This window comes from Megascapheus bottae, chromosome 16 (genome assembly GCF_031878675.1).
Source record: "Megascapheus bottae isolate mThoBot1 chromosome 16, mThoBot2.hap1, whole genome shotgun sequence".
NCBI classification, from domain to species: domain Eukaryota; kingdom Metazoa; phylum Chordata; class Mammalia; order Rodentia; family Geomyidae; genus Megascapheus; species Megascapheus bottae.
This window is the reverse complement of record NC_143524.1, coordinates 32951352-32968577: the sequence shown is the minus strand read 5'-3', so window position 1 is coordinate 32968577 and position 17226 is coordinate 32951352. Positions and strand designations below refer to the sequence as shown.

Sequence of the window (17226 nt, the reverse complement as noted above, 5' to 3'; positions counted from 1 at the left end):
TAAAGAAAAGTAAGTTAATAGAAAAGTTTGGAAGTTCTGGAGTGAAAAATATGTTATTATAAATCTTTAGCATAACAAATATGTCTTATTAAAATACAATAAGAAAAAATTCCCTACAATAGTCCAAGCATTCTAGTCCTCCTGTCCAGACATGCTGTCTTCATAGCCCTGATCCTAGAAGAAAGGAGTTTAGGAACTGAGGGACTCTGCTCTGTTGAGGCAATAGCCAGTTTCAAAGAGGCAGCTCCTCCCTCAGGCCTCAAGCACTCAAATCAACAACAAGCCAACAGCCTCTCCCAGACTCAATTCAGGGATTCCAGGAAAATGGCCCAGAGCAGAATGAGATGAGGGTAGCTAGAACGAGTAATTTGGGGTCTCCCCATTAGAGCTTCTTCAGGACCAGATAAAAGTCCCAAGAAGCACATTTTAAACAGTGTTAAAAGTCTAATTAATATCTCAGGATGGCAAAACACCCCTCCAACCCCATGCAAAACCACGGCATACTTTGTTCTCCTTGAGAGCTCGAATCTTGTCTTCTAAGTCCTGGAGGATTCTGTCTTGTTCACAGAAGATGCTCAGTTTGACCTACAAGCAAGAACAGGTTGAAGAGGGCCTGGGATGTTGAGAACAAGCCTGACCTCAAGGGTATGTGTAGAAAGCTTTTGGCTACATCCAAACCCTGCCAAAGCTACCCACACTGGGTCTGGGTCACGAGGCAGCAGAGGGGTCAGCCTGTCACCACTGCTCACTCACATCAATGTCACTCTCAGCGATCTTCACAGGCTTCAGACTTCGATCCTTGAGAAGGTCTCGGCCTGTCATCTGGAGGGTAAATAATTTAAAGATTTTACCATGATGCTTAGAATCATGATGCTCGGGAAGTTAGCTTTATAGTGAATGGTGTTGAAGTCTTGCGGTGGATTATGGTATGAAAGGGGCAAAAGACTTGAGTAAAATCTGCTTGATTTCTTTTTTGAGTAAAACTAAAAGCCTCTTTGTGATCCTAGTAGCACTTATATATTTCTCAAATTAGAATGAATCCAGATGTGAAACAAACTCATTATTGCATACTTTTATTTTCCCAAATCTTCTTCCTGTCAGTGCAGGATCATCATTCTTATAAAGCATTTATTTATCTACAATGAATGTGACAGCTGAGTATGAATCTAAGATTTGTTATGCAAAGACAAAGGAAAACACAGGGCAAACACAGAAGTCTATCACATGCTGCCTAGGGCAGTGGTGTAGACAGGTGGAAGGAATAAGCAAATCCTGTTGAGCTCATCTAACTTCAGTTTAAGGAGATCTATGAGCAAGCAGTTCCCTTCCCCAGGAATTAGGCCTGCCTCCTCATCTATACTATTAGAAGAAGACTTGAGCCAAAGGAAGAAGAAACCTAAGAAACTCCCAACTAGAGCTTTAAATTGTTACTTGAATAACTGAGACTAGGTTGTATTTGTATGGGTTACAACCTGGTTATCTCCAGAAAGGAAATCATAAAGCAATAAACATCCTCATACTTGTGGGTCAATGGGATTTTAACTTTCCCAACCAAAGGTGGGCAGTGTTCCTCTTATCCCCCACTAACCCCTAAGAAGCTAATTCCAACTCTCTGTCTCTCTCTGTCTTTCTCTACTGGAGGTCATGCGGCTTGAATTCAGGACCTAGGACTATCCATGAGCTTCTTTTGTTCAAGGCTAGTATTCTAGCACCGGAGCTACAGATCCACCTTCATTTTTGTTTTTGGCCAATCTTGGGGCTTGAACTCAGAGCCTGAGCACTGTCCTTGGGCTTTCTCAAGGCTATAGCTCTACCACTTGAGCCACAGCACCACTTACAGCTTTTTCTATTTACATGGTACCAAGGAATTGAACCCAGGTCTCATGCTTAGGCAAGCATTCTACCACTAGGCTAAACTCCCTGCTCCATTTTTTTTTTTTAGTAGATTAGTAGAGATAAGTCTCACAGGCTTTTCTGGCTAGCTGGCTCTGAACTGTGATCCTCAAATATTAGCTGCCTGAGTAGCTTGGATTACAAATCTACCTCTGTATTGCACACTTTCATTTCCTCCAAATCTCCTTTCTGCCAAAATCTGTTCAGGGTAATGTATAATTTTCCCATAAATGTACTTCCATGATCTACACAAAGTCAGGTACAGCTAAGTCTAATGTGTCTCATGTCTCACATAAGGGAGACCATCTCTCTGTCCTTTATTTTGCAGCTGTGATGAGGGGAAGCAGGAGGTAAGGTAAACATAGCAGAGACCGGTAGAATTACATGATATACACAGAAGGTCCCAGAAAGATGGCCTTCACTTTCTCCCCATATTACCTGGAAAATCTAGTCCTATGAATCAGGAACCAAAATATATATGCAGTCATTCCCTTCAGAACTCAAGGTACCCATGGGACCAACTGTCTTAGAGTCTTCCTTTGTGAAAGCATCAGCAGCAAGTACAAAGGTTTCAGTCAAATAATCTCTTGCTTTGGCCTGAGGATTGATTCTGAACTACAGAACCACTATGATCCATTCCCACCATGCTTTTGGTCACACAGCAGAAAGCAGGGACTGATGTTTTTTTTATGTTAAATCCCTGAACAAATGGCCTGGCAGACAGAAGGCCTTCAGCAAATGCTTAATGACATGTAAGTCAGTAGGAATTCCTGGTGAGAGTGAAACTCCACCTAAAATCTGCTTCTTAAGTCAACAGATTCTGTATTCACATAGTGATGTATACACATGTATACACATAGTTGTAGACCACATGAACTTCAATAGCCATCTACAAATAGTGCTCTGAAATGGGGGACAGATGAGGGAGTAGAAAGCAGGGCATGGGATTAGTTCCAGTGTGGCCTCAAACAGCTAGACTTTCCAAGAAGGACTTGGAAGAAAAAGCAGGTGAAAGTGGTGAGCAGGCCTTCTATCAAAACAGAGGACCATGAGTTTATTTCCTCCCCAAAGGGACTGACTTTTCTTGGCTCATTTCCTAGCTAAGGAAATTGGGGACCCCTCCAATAAAACTCATCCTCCTATTTCACTGAAGCTTTTTATTGAGAATATCTTTTTGATACTTAAATAACAAGGCAGAGAATGTAATTGAGCAATGCTTCATTTATCCACACCACCAGGAAGAAATGAGATACTTTACACAAAAAGGGCATTTTGAGAAAGCAGAATCTTCTCCATTAAACTTTTGATGGAAAGCTTTCTAACAGTATGCTCTTCACTGCCTCTCTAGAATACCGAATCTACTTTCAACATTTTTCTCTCGGGATATTAGGTCTTCCTCTTTTCAAAGAAATAGGTTTCTCTTGTCCTCTTTTAATGTGTTACTTATAAGGTGCTGTAAGCTACAAATGCAAAGGACTTAAAAGCTCAACAGAGGCCAAATGCTTCATCTCTCTCCTCCCGTCCACTGGGTTTGCTACCATTAGGGCATCCCTCCCACACTCAGTGTCTGTCACTACTGTGGTATGTAGCACATCAAATTACAATGCTCTGTGTACTCATCTGTCTCCTCACTAGACAGTAACCTCATTCGTGGTGACTATGGGGACTACGGTGCATATTTGTTCCTGTCTTAAAGCTTAGCCCAGGCTGAGCATATTGAGGATGCTTGGGAAATGTTTGCTTGAGGAGTTCATGACTATATGATAGTCAGGTAGGTTTGTATTGCTTCCTGTGGCATGTGCTTCTTGATCACTATTTACACAGCTCAGGGATCCATCAAGCATCTGAATTTAACTCTGTTCCAGAAAGCCATACCTAATAAGAAATACTATAACCACAAAGTAAATATCACAGATAAGTTTCATTTCAAAATTGTGCTGTGTGATAGCAAAGGTCCTAAAAGTACCTCCTCAGTCGTGCATTTGGAAAGTCTCTGTATTAAATGGAAATCAAAGACCCCTAGCCATTGGATCTCCCCTCTTCCACATCCCAGCACATTGTTTTCAGGATTCCCACAGGATTCTGTTCTCCATCTTGTAGTCTCCTTTGCTCCAAGAGTCACTATTTCAGAGTTAGACCAAGAGGATAGGGGATGACTGTTTGGTTATAATCTGACTCCAGATTGCTACCCCAATCAAGAGGCCAGGGTCTTCAGAGTATTTCAGAACATGCTGGCTCCTCTAAGGGGACCAGTAACTTCTGCTCCCTCCCAAGAAACTCCTGCTTGATCCTGCTTAGGTGAGCCCTTGCCATGGAGGCAGACGAGTGAAAATGGAAACACACACAAGCTATTGGCAAGCCAGGCAAGCTCCCCACCCCTTGGCAGCACAAAAAAAATGGAGTTGCAGAACACCACAGATGAGTGGGTCAACCTGTGCATCAGCCACTATGCTGAAGAGAACTTCAGTTTAATGAAAATAAATCAAAATGACTTGCAGGAAGCGTGGGGCGATCAGGAGAGCAACTGGTTAAGCAAGTGATGGAGCCGGCACTGAGCTAGAAGCAATGGAATGGCCCCGCTTGGAGACGGATCAGATCATCTTACGCTTCTCCTGGGCCGACAGCCCTGTGCTGACTTCTTCAGCACTTTGTAAAGCACGTTGATCAAAGGTTCATTATTTTTAATCTGTTCCAAACAAAAAGGCAGATACAACAAAACGTAACAGGTGAGGCATCAAACAACACTTGAAGCAGGTAGACTCTGAGGAACTGGCAAGGGGGCGAAGCTTGAGGCGGATACGTGTGGTACAACTAAAGAGAACTGTGCCACATTAGGGTTCCCTCCTCTGGAAGACAGATTTAATGTGATCTGACTGGAGTGATTGTGTGCAGGTATATCAACACCCATTCCTTCCTGGTTCTGCCACAGAAGCTAACGAGGAACATTATACAAGGCAATTTTTGTGGGCCGAGAATGTGGCTTAGTGGTAGAGTGCTTGCCAAGCATGTATGAAGTCCTGGGTTCCATGCCTCAGTACTACATAAATGGGAAAAGCTGAGAGTCATGCTGTGGCTCAAGTGGTAGAGTGCTAGCCTTGAGCACAGAGAGGCTCAGGGACAAAAGCCCAGGCCCTGAGTTTAAGCCCCAGGAAGGGGTGGGGGGGGCAGGAAGAGGGAATAAGATTAGAATATATTATATACATGTATGGAAATGTAAAAATGAATTCCTCCCTGTATAACTAATGGAAACTTTTTGAAGACAGGAAACAGATTTCTCTGAGACTTGAGTTTCTAGTTAGTAAGACAGGGAGAATAATTCCTGTTGCTCATGGTGGCTGAGGTTAAACACATTAATGATCACCAAGCACACAAACACTGCCAAGGCAGAAAACAGACAAGCAGTGTAGACTCCCTCTCACCCTGCTACCACAAAGTGAACTGTCAGAAAAGCAAGTTCTTCCCCAACTATTTCAGCACAGGGTGCCTTCTGGGAAAGCACTCTTGTTTGACTATTGGTCCCCCAGCAAGAATGCTCTAGTGTGAAAGCAAATACTGCTAACTGGAAGCTGTGCATTGGCTGATCAGAGGGAGATGGACTCATGACCAGCAACTTGGAGGCCCCTAAGCCAACATGGTGGAGAGAGGGGATCAGCCGATAAGATTTCAGGCAGGAAAACTCTCCTTTTCTAGAGAGGCTTATCTCCTTCCCTTGCTCCTCAAGGACCCAGGAAAAAGAGCTAGTCTCATAAAAAGCTAGTCCCAGATGAGTCATGTTTGTATCTATTTCAGAGCACATTCATTTGTGTCTAATCTTTTAGGGATATTTGTTTAGTATGTCTTTAGAATCAAAAGGCCAATGGGCCTTGGGGTTTTCCTAATCCAACCACTCGTGCTAGTCAGACTCGCACAGCCTCAGGTGCACCCCAATGACAACGAGTTTACCACTGTAAGAGGTGGCCTTTATAGAAAAGCCTTCCTTCTACTAAATTAAACTCTGTCTAAAAATTCTCCCTTAAGGACCGGGAGTTTTGCCTAGTGGTAGAGTGCTTGCCTAGCATGCATGAAGACCCTGGTTCGATTCCTTGGTACATAGAAAAAAAGCTGGAAGTGGTGCTGTGGCTCAAGTGGTAGAGCTCTAGCCTTGAGAAATGTCCAAGGACAGTGCTCAGGCCCTGAGTTCAAGCCCCACAACTGGCAAAAAAAAAAATTCTCCTTTAAGGCCATAGAAAACACAGGGTAATATACCAGAGTTTTACAGACTGTTTGCATCTCTGCTAGAGCATCCTTAACGCCTTCGGTCCCTCTGCACTCAGCTGTGTTAGCTGCTGGTGTGTTTCTCCTTAGCTCCACATGCTTTTCCAGCATATGGAAAAGCTCCTCCCTTATTCTGCAAGGATGTTGGGCAGGAAGTGAACCTGGATTTGCAGGTAGAAGCAGCACTTGTTCTGCAGGGTGGGAAGGAGTTAGTGCACCAAGGGAAGTAGAGGAGTGATAATGTGAGCTAACTCTTAGCCTGTGCAGGCCTTTGGCCATGACTTAGCTCTTCCCTCAAGTGGGAACCCTATTTCTCATCTGAGTCTAAGCAGAATCGCACAGGCCTCTGTCTTCTGATTCGTACATAGTGCATATACACATCTCTCAAATGGGTTACTGGCAAGCCTCAGCTCTCCCAGTTGCTGGTGTGAACTGGTTCTCTGAGAAGAGTTTAGGAGACCTCAGAAATTTTTATATCAACACAGCTGTTTTCACGACAAACAATAACAAAATTAAAAAAACCAATAGCTTCTATATAGCTCCTATCTAGTAAAGCAGCCCCACACCCACCCCATGCTTGCCTCTATATTTCATCAAATACTTTTCTTGATATAAATGCCTACGCATGGATCCCACCAAAACTGTAGGCTTTGAATCACAGCGGTAGAAGCAATGTTCTGAGAGAAGCTATTAATAGCCCAAGTTTTAGAGTTATATCCAAATGTTAGTCCCTTTCTCCCAGAATTATCCCTGTCAAAGACGACAGCCTCAGTCAAAGATGACACTATGACATTTTTTTAAAAAACAGGGTTTCTGTGAAAGTTATATAACTTAAGAGAAATAAAACATAGTGATTGGCACACATAGGATTTCCGTTGGAGTAAGGAAATACTATGCTGTGTTCTATGCTTCAGTTTCTCCTTCTCTAATCCCTTTGTGCTCACTGAGCCTCTTTCTAAGGCCTAGGATACCATCAAGAGCCATCAGGACCCTTCTGTGGTCCTATCCACTCCACTATACCATATCTCACTTTGGTTCCTTCCATTCCTTCCCCTTTAATCACAACCATCCCCCAACCCCTGCTTCTTCAAAGCTCTGCACACACATACTACCTTCTCTCAGAAGCCTTCCGGGGAAGCCAGGGAATCTCATGAGTTCAGCTGAGGACTGGGCCAAACAGATCTGTCATTGTGTATATAGTTCATTACTTTGGGATATTTTCTTTCCTCAACCTAGATTCTTTAGAAGTTTCTTCAGATCAGAGCCTCAATTCTTCTCTTGCATTTCCCCGTTTCCTGTACAGCTGGGCACACAGTGTTCAATAACCACAGGACTTGGAGGTGCCTCAACTCGAGAAACCCCTCTGACCTGCCTGCCGCTTTAGGGCCTAACATTCACGTCCCTGATCTGCCAGCTGGATAAAGATTCCTGTGTAAAAAACAACTCAAGCCAGGTATGCTGGAGGTTTGCATACCACCATGGAGCCACACAGGCCATCTCCATCCTCAGATGATTAAAGGTCGCATTCCTACAGTCTGTTCTATGGTTCAGGAATAAGAAGGGCTGTTCACAGTGGGAGCTTTCGGAGCTGTGGGAAGGCATAATAGTGGCTCTCTTTCACAGAATATCTCTCTTCCACAGGAGCCTTCTTGGGTTCTCTGTGCTGTGAAAGCTGAGTTAGGGCCTAGAGCATTGTCCCCTACAGAAGCCCAGTGTTCACCTTTAAATGGAGAAGGGAGGGCTACCATTGAGCCTCAAACCCACAAAATGCCATGTAGAACTTGCTCCCTCAGCGACTAAAGGAAAGAATCCACTGAGCCACTTGTGACTGAAAATACACATCAGTAACACCTTCTGAAATGAACACACATCCTTGACCCCATCAGTGCCTTTGAAGAAGTAAATGGTTATTTTTAGAGGGAGATCAAAGGCTTTCCCCTTGTTCAATAAGCCAGAGACAGCTGACCTTACAGCAACTGCAGAGTTTAAGAACTAAAACTCCTTTGATTCAAATGGGAGGATTTGATACTTGGGATCCAGATTACCTAAACTAGATGGCCTTTGACTCTGGGCTTGAACAAGGTCCAGGAAGGCGAGAATCCAAGGAAGCCAGGACCCTGAGGCCACTCACCTTTAGATCCAGGTACTCCAAGTCTTTCTTCAGCTGGAGGTAGGTATCATCAACCTTCAAAGGAAGCACAGGGAGGGAAGAAACAAGACCAATAGTTATAAGAGCCAAGAGAATTTCATAATTTGGAGTTTCACAAGTGATATCATTTACATTGCACATCTTTGGGCACAAGGGACCACAGCAGAACAACACATCCAGGGCCATGGAGGAAGCACAGATGCCTTGCAGCTATAGCCCACTCTTGGCATGACAGAATCTGCTCATCACTGTGGGGGAAAGCCAGCTTGTCCCTCCATTAACAACTTGGTGGGGGAGATACTACCAGCAGGTTAGCACAGCAGAGCAGCTGAGGTGGATGCTGGCTTAACGCAGAACCAGAATGTCTACCTGGAAAAGCACATGCCACACCTGAACTAGGATCCCATCAACCATGACTGCTCCAATTTTCATCACCAAACCTTTGGACTGGGTCACTTCATATGCATGAAGATGTCCCAGAGTGGTTATAGCTAGAGACCTGGAGGAGGCAGGGAGATGACTTGAGTGATCCAGCATGTCCAATGTGACCTTTGAACCCAGAATCATAAGACGTTTCCTGAATGTTTTATGCTTCTTGGCTAGCTATGGAGCCAATGCTTAAGCACTGAGGTGCTTGTCTGCTTGAGTCTTTCTAGCTCATCAGAGTAATTAGTGGTAACAGTGAACATTTGAAAGACTCTTTCCAGAACTCATGCTCTCCTATGTGGGAGAGCACAGAAGCTTACAGTAAGGCAGAGGAACGAGAGTTTAAGAATGGCCTGATGCCATGTTCTCAGCAGACTTCTAGGGTAGATGCGCAAGCTAGGGTTGAGGTAACTGGTACTCATGTATAAGCTCAGGTATAAGGTAGTCAGACAAAGGAACTATGTGAGAAATTCACAGTGTTGAGGAGGTCACATAGCATGTATTCTTGGGAAGGCCTGGGATGCGTGTGGATTGCAATCTCTTATTTCAGTCTACACTTCACTGTCCCCTTGGGCATTCCTACTTCCCCAATTCACCAGCTCCCTATTTACTTGTACTAGAAGTAGTCAAGCAAGAGCTGGAGAATGTTACTAAAAAGCTCACCCAGATTCATAACTTACGCATTGTTTTTTTACATATATTCTCACATATGATTTTTCTAAATACATTTCCTGAGTCCCTTAGGTCTTATAAACCAGGACAGGGGATGATGTGACAGTTTCATCATCTTATCTGTCCCTGTAAATGGCAGAACCTGTTTCTACCTGGGTACAACTCCAGGCAAGAATCAATCTCTCAAGATGGGATGTCTAGGAGAGAAAATCCCTGGCCGGGTCTTGAGAAACCTTGCAAAGCCCAATGTCCTTCCTGGACCTTGTTCATAACAGTGTGCCAGACAGGATCTGGAGTTTGGCTCCAGCCTGCCTGTTTCTAGCAAGGAATCCTGGACAGGTCACTTCCCCTTCTGGATCCTCTTGCCCTTGTTGGCAATAATCCTGTACAATCCACCCTGTCCTAGGTTAGTGCAGGGCTCAGCAGGATAGGAGATATAAACTGCTTGGGAGTCAGCAGGCCCTGTCCAGAAAAGACAGCGCACCCTGCATTCTCTCCCCAGGCCCGATCCATAGGCCTTCCAGAAGCCTAAAGAGTGCCCCACCCCACAGGTGTTTAACAGGCCAACAGCTGCATAGCTCTTTAGACAACACCACACATCAGCCTTGCAGTCACCATATACAGCCACAATTCCAGTCCCTTCTGCCACATGCAGCCCCTCCCCAGCACCAGAGGGGCAAGCTCCCCACTGCTATACAACGGGCTCCCCACTGCCACACCTGGCCTGGTGGTAGCATCTAGAAGCAAACGGGCAAGGAATGAGGGACAGAGCCAGACAGCAAAGACATATTGGAGCATGGCACAAAGGGACACGGGCCAGCAGGCTACTTCCTAGCCCCAGCCTGGGAGAGCACACTGACGCTAACCTGGCAGGCAGGAAAGGTTAGGTGATGCTGCAGTAACTGGCCGACAGCAAGATTTCGCACACTGGCCAACTTGGCCTGGTGCCGCCGCAAATGGGTGAGAAGCAGTGAGAGCTCCTCCAGCTGCAGAGGTGTAGACACATCAGGAGGGAATTAGCCACTGCAGGGCACACCACTGCAATTACACTCCTCACCCCAGTGCCAGCACAGCCCTGGTGTCATACTGCTAAGGAGAGATTGCATGAATCCTGTCATTCGAGCAAATAAAGGCACTAGCAGCATAGGGCTCCAGGAAGTCATTTTTGCAGGAAATTTGCAACTACCAGTGCAACCTCACACAGACTCAAGAGGGAAAGACCAAATTAACTGTTTAGAGTGAAGACTAGGAAAGAAAGAAGAGCTAACAGGAGAGTGAGTAGCTGGAATATTGCTCTGGGGGGAGTGTGGGGGGGAATCCTATTCAACAAAGAACACAAGCCAACATTCTCCTTTTATTTTCCCCAGTGTTTAGAGGTCTAGCTACATGACCCTAAGAAAGTCACTGGACTTCTGTATCCTCCTCTCTAAAATGGGTTGACAGCTGCCCTTTAGCCAGCGTTTACTCAGAGGAAGGAAGCATGTCCCATGAGACAGGGCTGTGGAGGTTGCTTCATGTCGTTCACTCACAAGGGAAGGTAAGGGGCTGCTTACCGACTTGCCGTGTAAACTGGGAGCGCTGACCGTGTGCGTCATATAGCCCATGGAGGGCATGGAGCGCCGGTCCGTGTGAGATGAGTTCTGTTGGTGAGGGCAATGAAGGTGAGAAAAATCACACCTGGGCCAGGCAAGGAGTCTAAGACTGAGTCTTAGATTCATCTATCAAATGGGCTATTCATCATCCTCACTCTACAGCACAGAGAAGGTTTTTACAACTGTGAAAGCCTCTTGGAGAGAAACTTGAAGTTATTCTAAATAATTGAACTGAGCAAACACAGCCATCTTTTCTTGCCCAACCTCTGGCAAGTAGACTTCTAGTTGAATGATCTGCAAGCTTCTCTCTGTTTCAATGTTTTCAACTTCTCATCTGTGACCAGGATCTAATCACAGTACACACATCAATGGGCTGTAGCAAGAATTAAATAAGGGCGGGAATGTGGCCTAGTGGTGGAGTGCTTGCCTAGCACGCACAGAGCCCTAGGTTCAATTTCTTAGTACCACCCACATACACAGAAAAAAGCTGGAAGTAGTGCTGTGGCTCAAGTGGTAGAGTACTAGCCTTGAGAAAGCCCAAGGGCAGTGGCTAGGCCCTGAGTTCTAGCCCTAGGACAGGCAAAAATAAAAATAAGAATAAAAACCCTTAGAACAACATTGACATCTAAAAATACTGCATGAATATTTGCCATCATCATTGGTCCCGGTGGTTCAAACCAGAATCCGGCTGCTGGCAAAAGTTCCACTTCTCACCTTGAGGGTGTGGCCACGTGGCTTCCTGGGAGAACCCCCCAGCGAGATGTCCACACTTCTCCTCTGGTCTGGGGGTTTCACTGTGACTCTCTCTGCTGGTGTGTGTGGGCGCCGAGGTGGAAAGACCCTTGGCGGCCCTGTGGGAGGGATGTCAGAGGGAGAGGGAGGAACAGAGATGGCTCGGGGCACCTCCAGCATGCTTCTGCTCCGGCCCTGGTCAGTAAATTCTGGGGAGCCTGCACAGATGGGTGCTGTGGGACTGCCATGCCGGAACTGCTGACGCTGCTGCCACTCGTACAGCTGCCACACAGTGCCATCACGGTGTGCCCGGCGCTCCTCGCTGGACATCTTCAGGTGGCTAGCTCGGTCCTGGGCATACTTGTAATCACTTGGCAGATTTCGGGGAGGGGGTGAAGAGCTCCCCGAAGGGTGTCGTGTGCTCCTGGGAAGAGTCTGGTAGTTTTCTGAGAAGGTCAGAGACTGGCTAGGACCCTGGCGAGGGAGTGTCTGGTCCAAGGGAAGGCTGAGAAGAAAGGGAAAGACAGGTTAGGACACCAAGCCAGGGAGCACAGCCAAGCAAACTCACAAGCTGGCATGTATGGGGTGGGGGATGGAGGAGGGGGCCCCGTGAGAACCCAGAAATAATAGTCAAGGTAGATATCCAGGGCTACAATCACAACTCTTTGAGGAAGACTCCAAAACTCGTTTTCTCTGTCAACACTGGCCCACCTGGGGGCCTCTTCACCCTCCCCCCCACATACACACATGTATCATCATCTGCCTCTTGCTACGGTGACAGTGGCTACTAGATTGTTAATACTTTGCCTCTGCCTGGAAGCCTAGTACCAACTTCTGGAGGTTCTTAAGAGAAAAGGCTGGCATCCGTTCCTTCCTTTTTCCTACTCTATTATTGACATCTTATTAACCACTTCTCCTAGACAACTTTGAGACCTTCCTAACCTGTTTCTGTCCTGTACTAACCTGTTTCTGTCCTGTACTTAATCACAATCACCTCTTCTCATCCAATGGCTCCCCTTATCCAAAAGCTTTCGTGGCTACCTTCTGTTAAAAGAAATAAAACCTAAATTCCAAGGTTAGGTCCTCAAAATTCTAGCACTTGAACTCAAGGCTGCTTTCTCACTGCTTCTCCTCCGAGGGCCTGGACTAGGCTGGAGCCCAGACCTGAAGAGTGTACTCACATCCCAGGTACACCCGCATCTGCTGGGCCTGGGTGAGCTTGCCCTCCTAGCCCTAGGCCATCTTCCCCGAACTGAGCAAGTTTTCACAGTGGGCTAAACAAAGGTTTTCAGTAGTGTGACTTAGGTTTGAATCTGACCTCTACCACTGGCTGGCTGTGTGGCTATAGGCTGATTACTGACTACTCTGACTACTTCATCTCCTTTTCCCTACCTACTGTTCTGGGAAGTAAATGAGATAAGAAAGAGAAAATGCAAAACTCTCCTTGTCTGGTACATAGCAGTGACCCCCTCTCATTCTCACAACTCCACTCATCCCTTTACTCCCTGTCTGCATGGGCTCCCCTGGCTCTAATTACCCAAACCTTCTTCGTTCTTCAGGATAATTGTCCATACCACCCCCATGGGGACCTTTCACGATGCCACAGCCATGTGTTGTTGCTGTTTAAGCCGGCTGTCCCACTGTCTGTGACTTTTCCAAGGTCCTGTACTAATGTGACATTTCATACCTAGAAGACATCTCTTCCCTGGCCAAGCTGAAAATTCCTAAAAGAACAGAAGATACTTCTCATACTCCACAGTATCATCTGAGGTCTGAAAGCCACATAACCAGGTCTCCAACACGCCCTCTAAAACCTTTTGTGACTTGGAAAACTACTACCACCTAGCCACTCAATTTTCTGAGACAGGAGAAAGATCCAGTAGGGACAAATTCTGCTTACACATCTAACCCGACAGTCCTATATAAATGAGAACATGTTTTGGTGACAGACAGCCTACGTTCAAATTCTGCTTTTATTCTGATAAAAACTATAAACTTTTAAACAGTGCTTACTCTGTGCCACACTTTGTTTTTCTGCCAATACCACTCAATGTGTGGTCCACACCAGCAGTATCAATCATGCCTGGCACTCATTTTTAAAAATGCCAGTTTATGGAAATAAAGTCAGGTATGAAAAGGTAGATCCTGCATGATTTACATGTGAAATCTAAAAAAAGTGCGATTTATAGAAGCAAAGAGCAAAATTCTGATTACCAATTTAGAAAGGAAAGAGGCAATGCTGGTCAAAACAAGCAAACTTGATTAGATTAGAGGAACACCACACAACACAAAGGTAGTTAATAATATACTGTATACTTCAAAATCACTTGAACAAGATTTGAAGTGCTCTAAATACACACAGACACATACAATAATTAGGTAAGGATGGGTATTAATTAACTTGATTTAAATGTTCTACAAAATATATCAAAATATCACATTTATCCCATCTATATGATTCTTACTTGTCAATTACAATAAACTATATATTTTAATGTAGATAGTCCATTGTAATACAGACCTATGAACCAGCATATCTGGGTAGGGCCCAACCACTTGTGTTCAAACAGACCTCCAGATGATTCTGACATTCTTATAAGTTTGAAAAGGGCATTTCAATTGTATGTCTACTACATTTAATCACTTCTCTCTGACTAACCTCAGGGCAGGGTCATTTCTGAGTCTCACTTTCCCTGTTGTAAAATGAGGATAAGAACCATTTAATAGGCAATAGCTTTTTTTCCACTCCCCCTTTGATGGTTACTTTGAAGTTAAAAATTACAGGAAGAAATTGCAAGATTCCTCCAACCTAGACCTATGCTATATGCCAAGTGTGACTATTAAAACTTGCCACTAGGCGGCAGTGTTTGCATACGATTCTCCAAGGTGGGAAGGGCATGTCTCTGAAGCCCAGGCAGTGCCTGAAGGCTCAGAGGTGGTGGGTGGGTGCCTGGGCAGAAACCGTGGGAGGGGCTTCCTGTGAAAGATCAGAACTTTACCAACCATTGTTTATCTTGCTTGATGCAAACTGCAAAGTATCAAAGCACGTCTCAGATATACTCCTACCCTCCAACCCATCCATCTGGCTCTGCAGCCCACTCTTGGCCCTTGCTTTCCATGCCTGGACAGTCAGGAAGTGCCCAAGATCTTGGGCTCATCTTCTAGCCTCGGTTCACCATGTTACACTTTGCCATTTTGGGGTGATCCTAACATAATCTGTACCATGATAGGTCCTGGTGTCTAACAACCCCAACTATAGCAACTAACGAATAGCAGAGAGGCATAAGCGATCCTCCCAGAAGATGAACTCCCCAGCAAAAGTTGGGAGCTCTGCCTTGAAAACAGAACTCTGCCCCTGAGCAGCTCCGCCCTGAAAGTAGAACTATTTTTTGACTCCCTAACTAAGCCTTACCTCTAAAAGTGATTAGTAAGTCTTGTGCTCACACCCTGCTGTGAGGTTATCTGAACTTCTGGTTGCAAAAGGCACTAAATAACATATTCTGACAGCCACTACAGACATGGTCATATTAAAATGTAACCCCCCCCCCTTTTTGTTTGTTTGGTTTTTGTGGGTCATGTGGCTTGAACTCAGCCTGGGCATTGTCCCTGAGCTCTTCAGCTCAAGGCTACAGCCCTACCCTTGAGCCAAGCCCCACTTCCTATTTTCTAGGAGTTAACTGGAGATAAGAGTCTCAGGTCCTTTTGTGCTGGGGCAGATCTCAGCCTCCTGAGTAGCTAGGATTATAGGCATGAGCCACTGCACTGGGCAAAACCAGTTTTTGTAAGGAACTGTTTATATGGTAGAAATTCCTCACATTAATATCACTCACTCAGAACTCCCATATTCTATCTGTTCCTTATTGTTTGGGTACCCTGCCCCACTTCCTCCCCTGTCTTTTTATTTTACAAGTATGAATTATTTTAAATATGGGGGGGTAAAAATGGAAGGCCAGAATTTCCAAACAAGCTTAGAACGTGCTCCAATTCTAAGAATATGTCATGTTCCCCCAAACCATATTCTAAAGGAGTAATAATAACATGAAATATACTATATACCTCCAAGTACTAGAAGAATTAGATAGAAATAATTCCCTGTACAATCTAAAGCCTAGTATATAGGATTGTATTACAGTTCAAATAGTCCTCCTTCTAGGCCTTAATTTGCTCAGTCAAATGATAATAAGCTTGGCACTGTCTTAATTATACACAAAGTAGACATATCAGTCTTCCATATTTTCAAATGGAAAATGAAGGTTTCTTTATTAAGCAACCTGATCTTTCTCATCACTTATTTAGGAAATTATAAATACATCAGTGTGTGTGTGTTTGTGTGTTGCTTCTGGGGCTTGAACTCAGAGACTGAGTGCTGTCTCTAAACTTTTTGTTGTTGTTGTTGTTGTATTTAATCAGGGCTATCATTCCACCACTTGAGCCACAGCTCCACTTTTGTCTTTTTGGTACTTAGAGATAAAAGCCTTTCAGACTTTCCTGCCTGAACTGGCTTTAAACAAAGATGATCAGATCTCAGTCTGAGCAGCTAGGATTAAAGGCATGATCCACTAGTGCCCAGTCACAAATACATGAAGAAAAAAAAATTAGGGAATGCAAAATGCAGACCTCTTAAAGAAGTGAACTGGGTGCTAGTGGCTCACACCTGTGATCCTAGCTACTCAGGAGGGTGAGATCTGAGGATCTTGGTTCAAAGCCAGCCCAGGCACAAAAAGTCTGTGAGATCTTATCTCCAATTAACCACCAGAAAACTGGAAGTGGTGCTGTGGCTCAAGTGGTAGGGTGCTAGCTTTGAGCTGAAGAGTCCTGGGACAACACCCAGGCCCCAGAGTTCAAGCCCCACGACTGGGAAGGAAGGAAGGAAGGAAGGAAGGAAGGAAGGAAGGAAGGAAGGAAGGAAGGAATAATAATTTTCAGCATTTTCTTCTCTACACTTTGCCTTCAGTTCTTCACTTTGAATTCAACATCTACTTCATAATTAAATTGAAATTCCCCAGTGTATGCAATAATGTTCAAAGCCTGACATAGGTAAGAATGATTCATTATTCATTGACTCACTTTCTCTCTCTCTCCTTACATTCACTCACTCTCTTTTCTGGACAGTCAGGACCTGACTGCTATGCTTGAGCTATTTGTTTTTATTTTTTATTTTTGGGCTCAAGGCTAGTACTCCATCACAGCTCCATTTCTGGTCTTTTTGTGCATAGACATAAGAGCCTCCTAGACTTTCCTGCTCAGGCTGGCTGTGAACTGAGATCTTCAGATCTCAGCTTCCTGAGCAGTTAGGATTACAATCATGAGCCACCTGCAACTAGCCCCACCCTCCATTCCAGGGAAAGTCCAGAGCCATCTTGGCCACATCTAATCCTTTGATGACTTTGTCACCTCCCTGCAGCATACCCCATTTCTCCACACAGTGTAGGTCGTTGTGGGAAACAGAATAATGGAGGCTTGTTTATTTTCAGAAATGGTTTGTAGAGACGTTTCACAACTAACAGC

General features: G+C 44.9%; 1 protein-coding gene across 4 annotated transcripts in view; it reads right to left on the bottom strand.

Moving 5' to 3' along the window:
* The window catches only part of Plekha7 (pleckstrin homology domain containing A7), a 192602-nt gene that overhangs the window by 20220 nt on the left and 155156 nt on the right, over positions 1 to 17226 (bottom strand). For all 4 annotated transcript variants that reach the window (XR_016538067.1, XM_090348066.1, XM_090348067.1 and 1 more), the window contains 5 exons: positions 11701 to 12223; positions 10948 to 11034; positions 8279 to 8332; positions 754 to 822; positions 505 to 585 (listed from right to left, as the gene is read on the bottom strand). Coding sequence is in view for 3 of the 4 variants with exons in the window: in XM_090348066.1 (XP_090204192.1) it covers positions 505 to 585; positions 754 to 822; positions 8279 to 8332; positions 10948 to 11034; positions 11701 to 12223 (814 nt within the window). In the remaining variant the exon portion in view is untranslated. The remainder of the gene's footprint in view (positions 1 to 504; positions 586 to 753; positions 823 to 8278; positions 8333 to 10947; positions 11035 to 11700; positions 12224 to 17226) is intronic.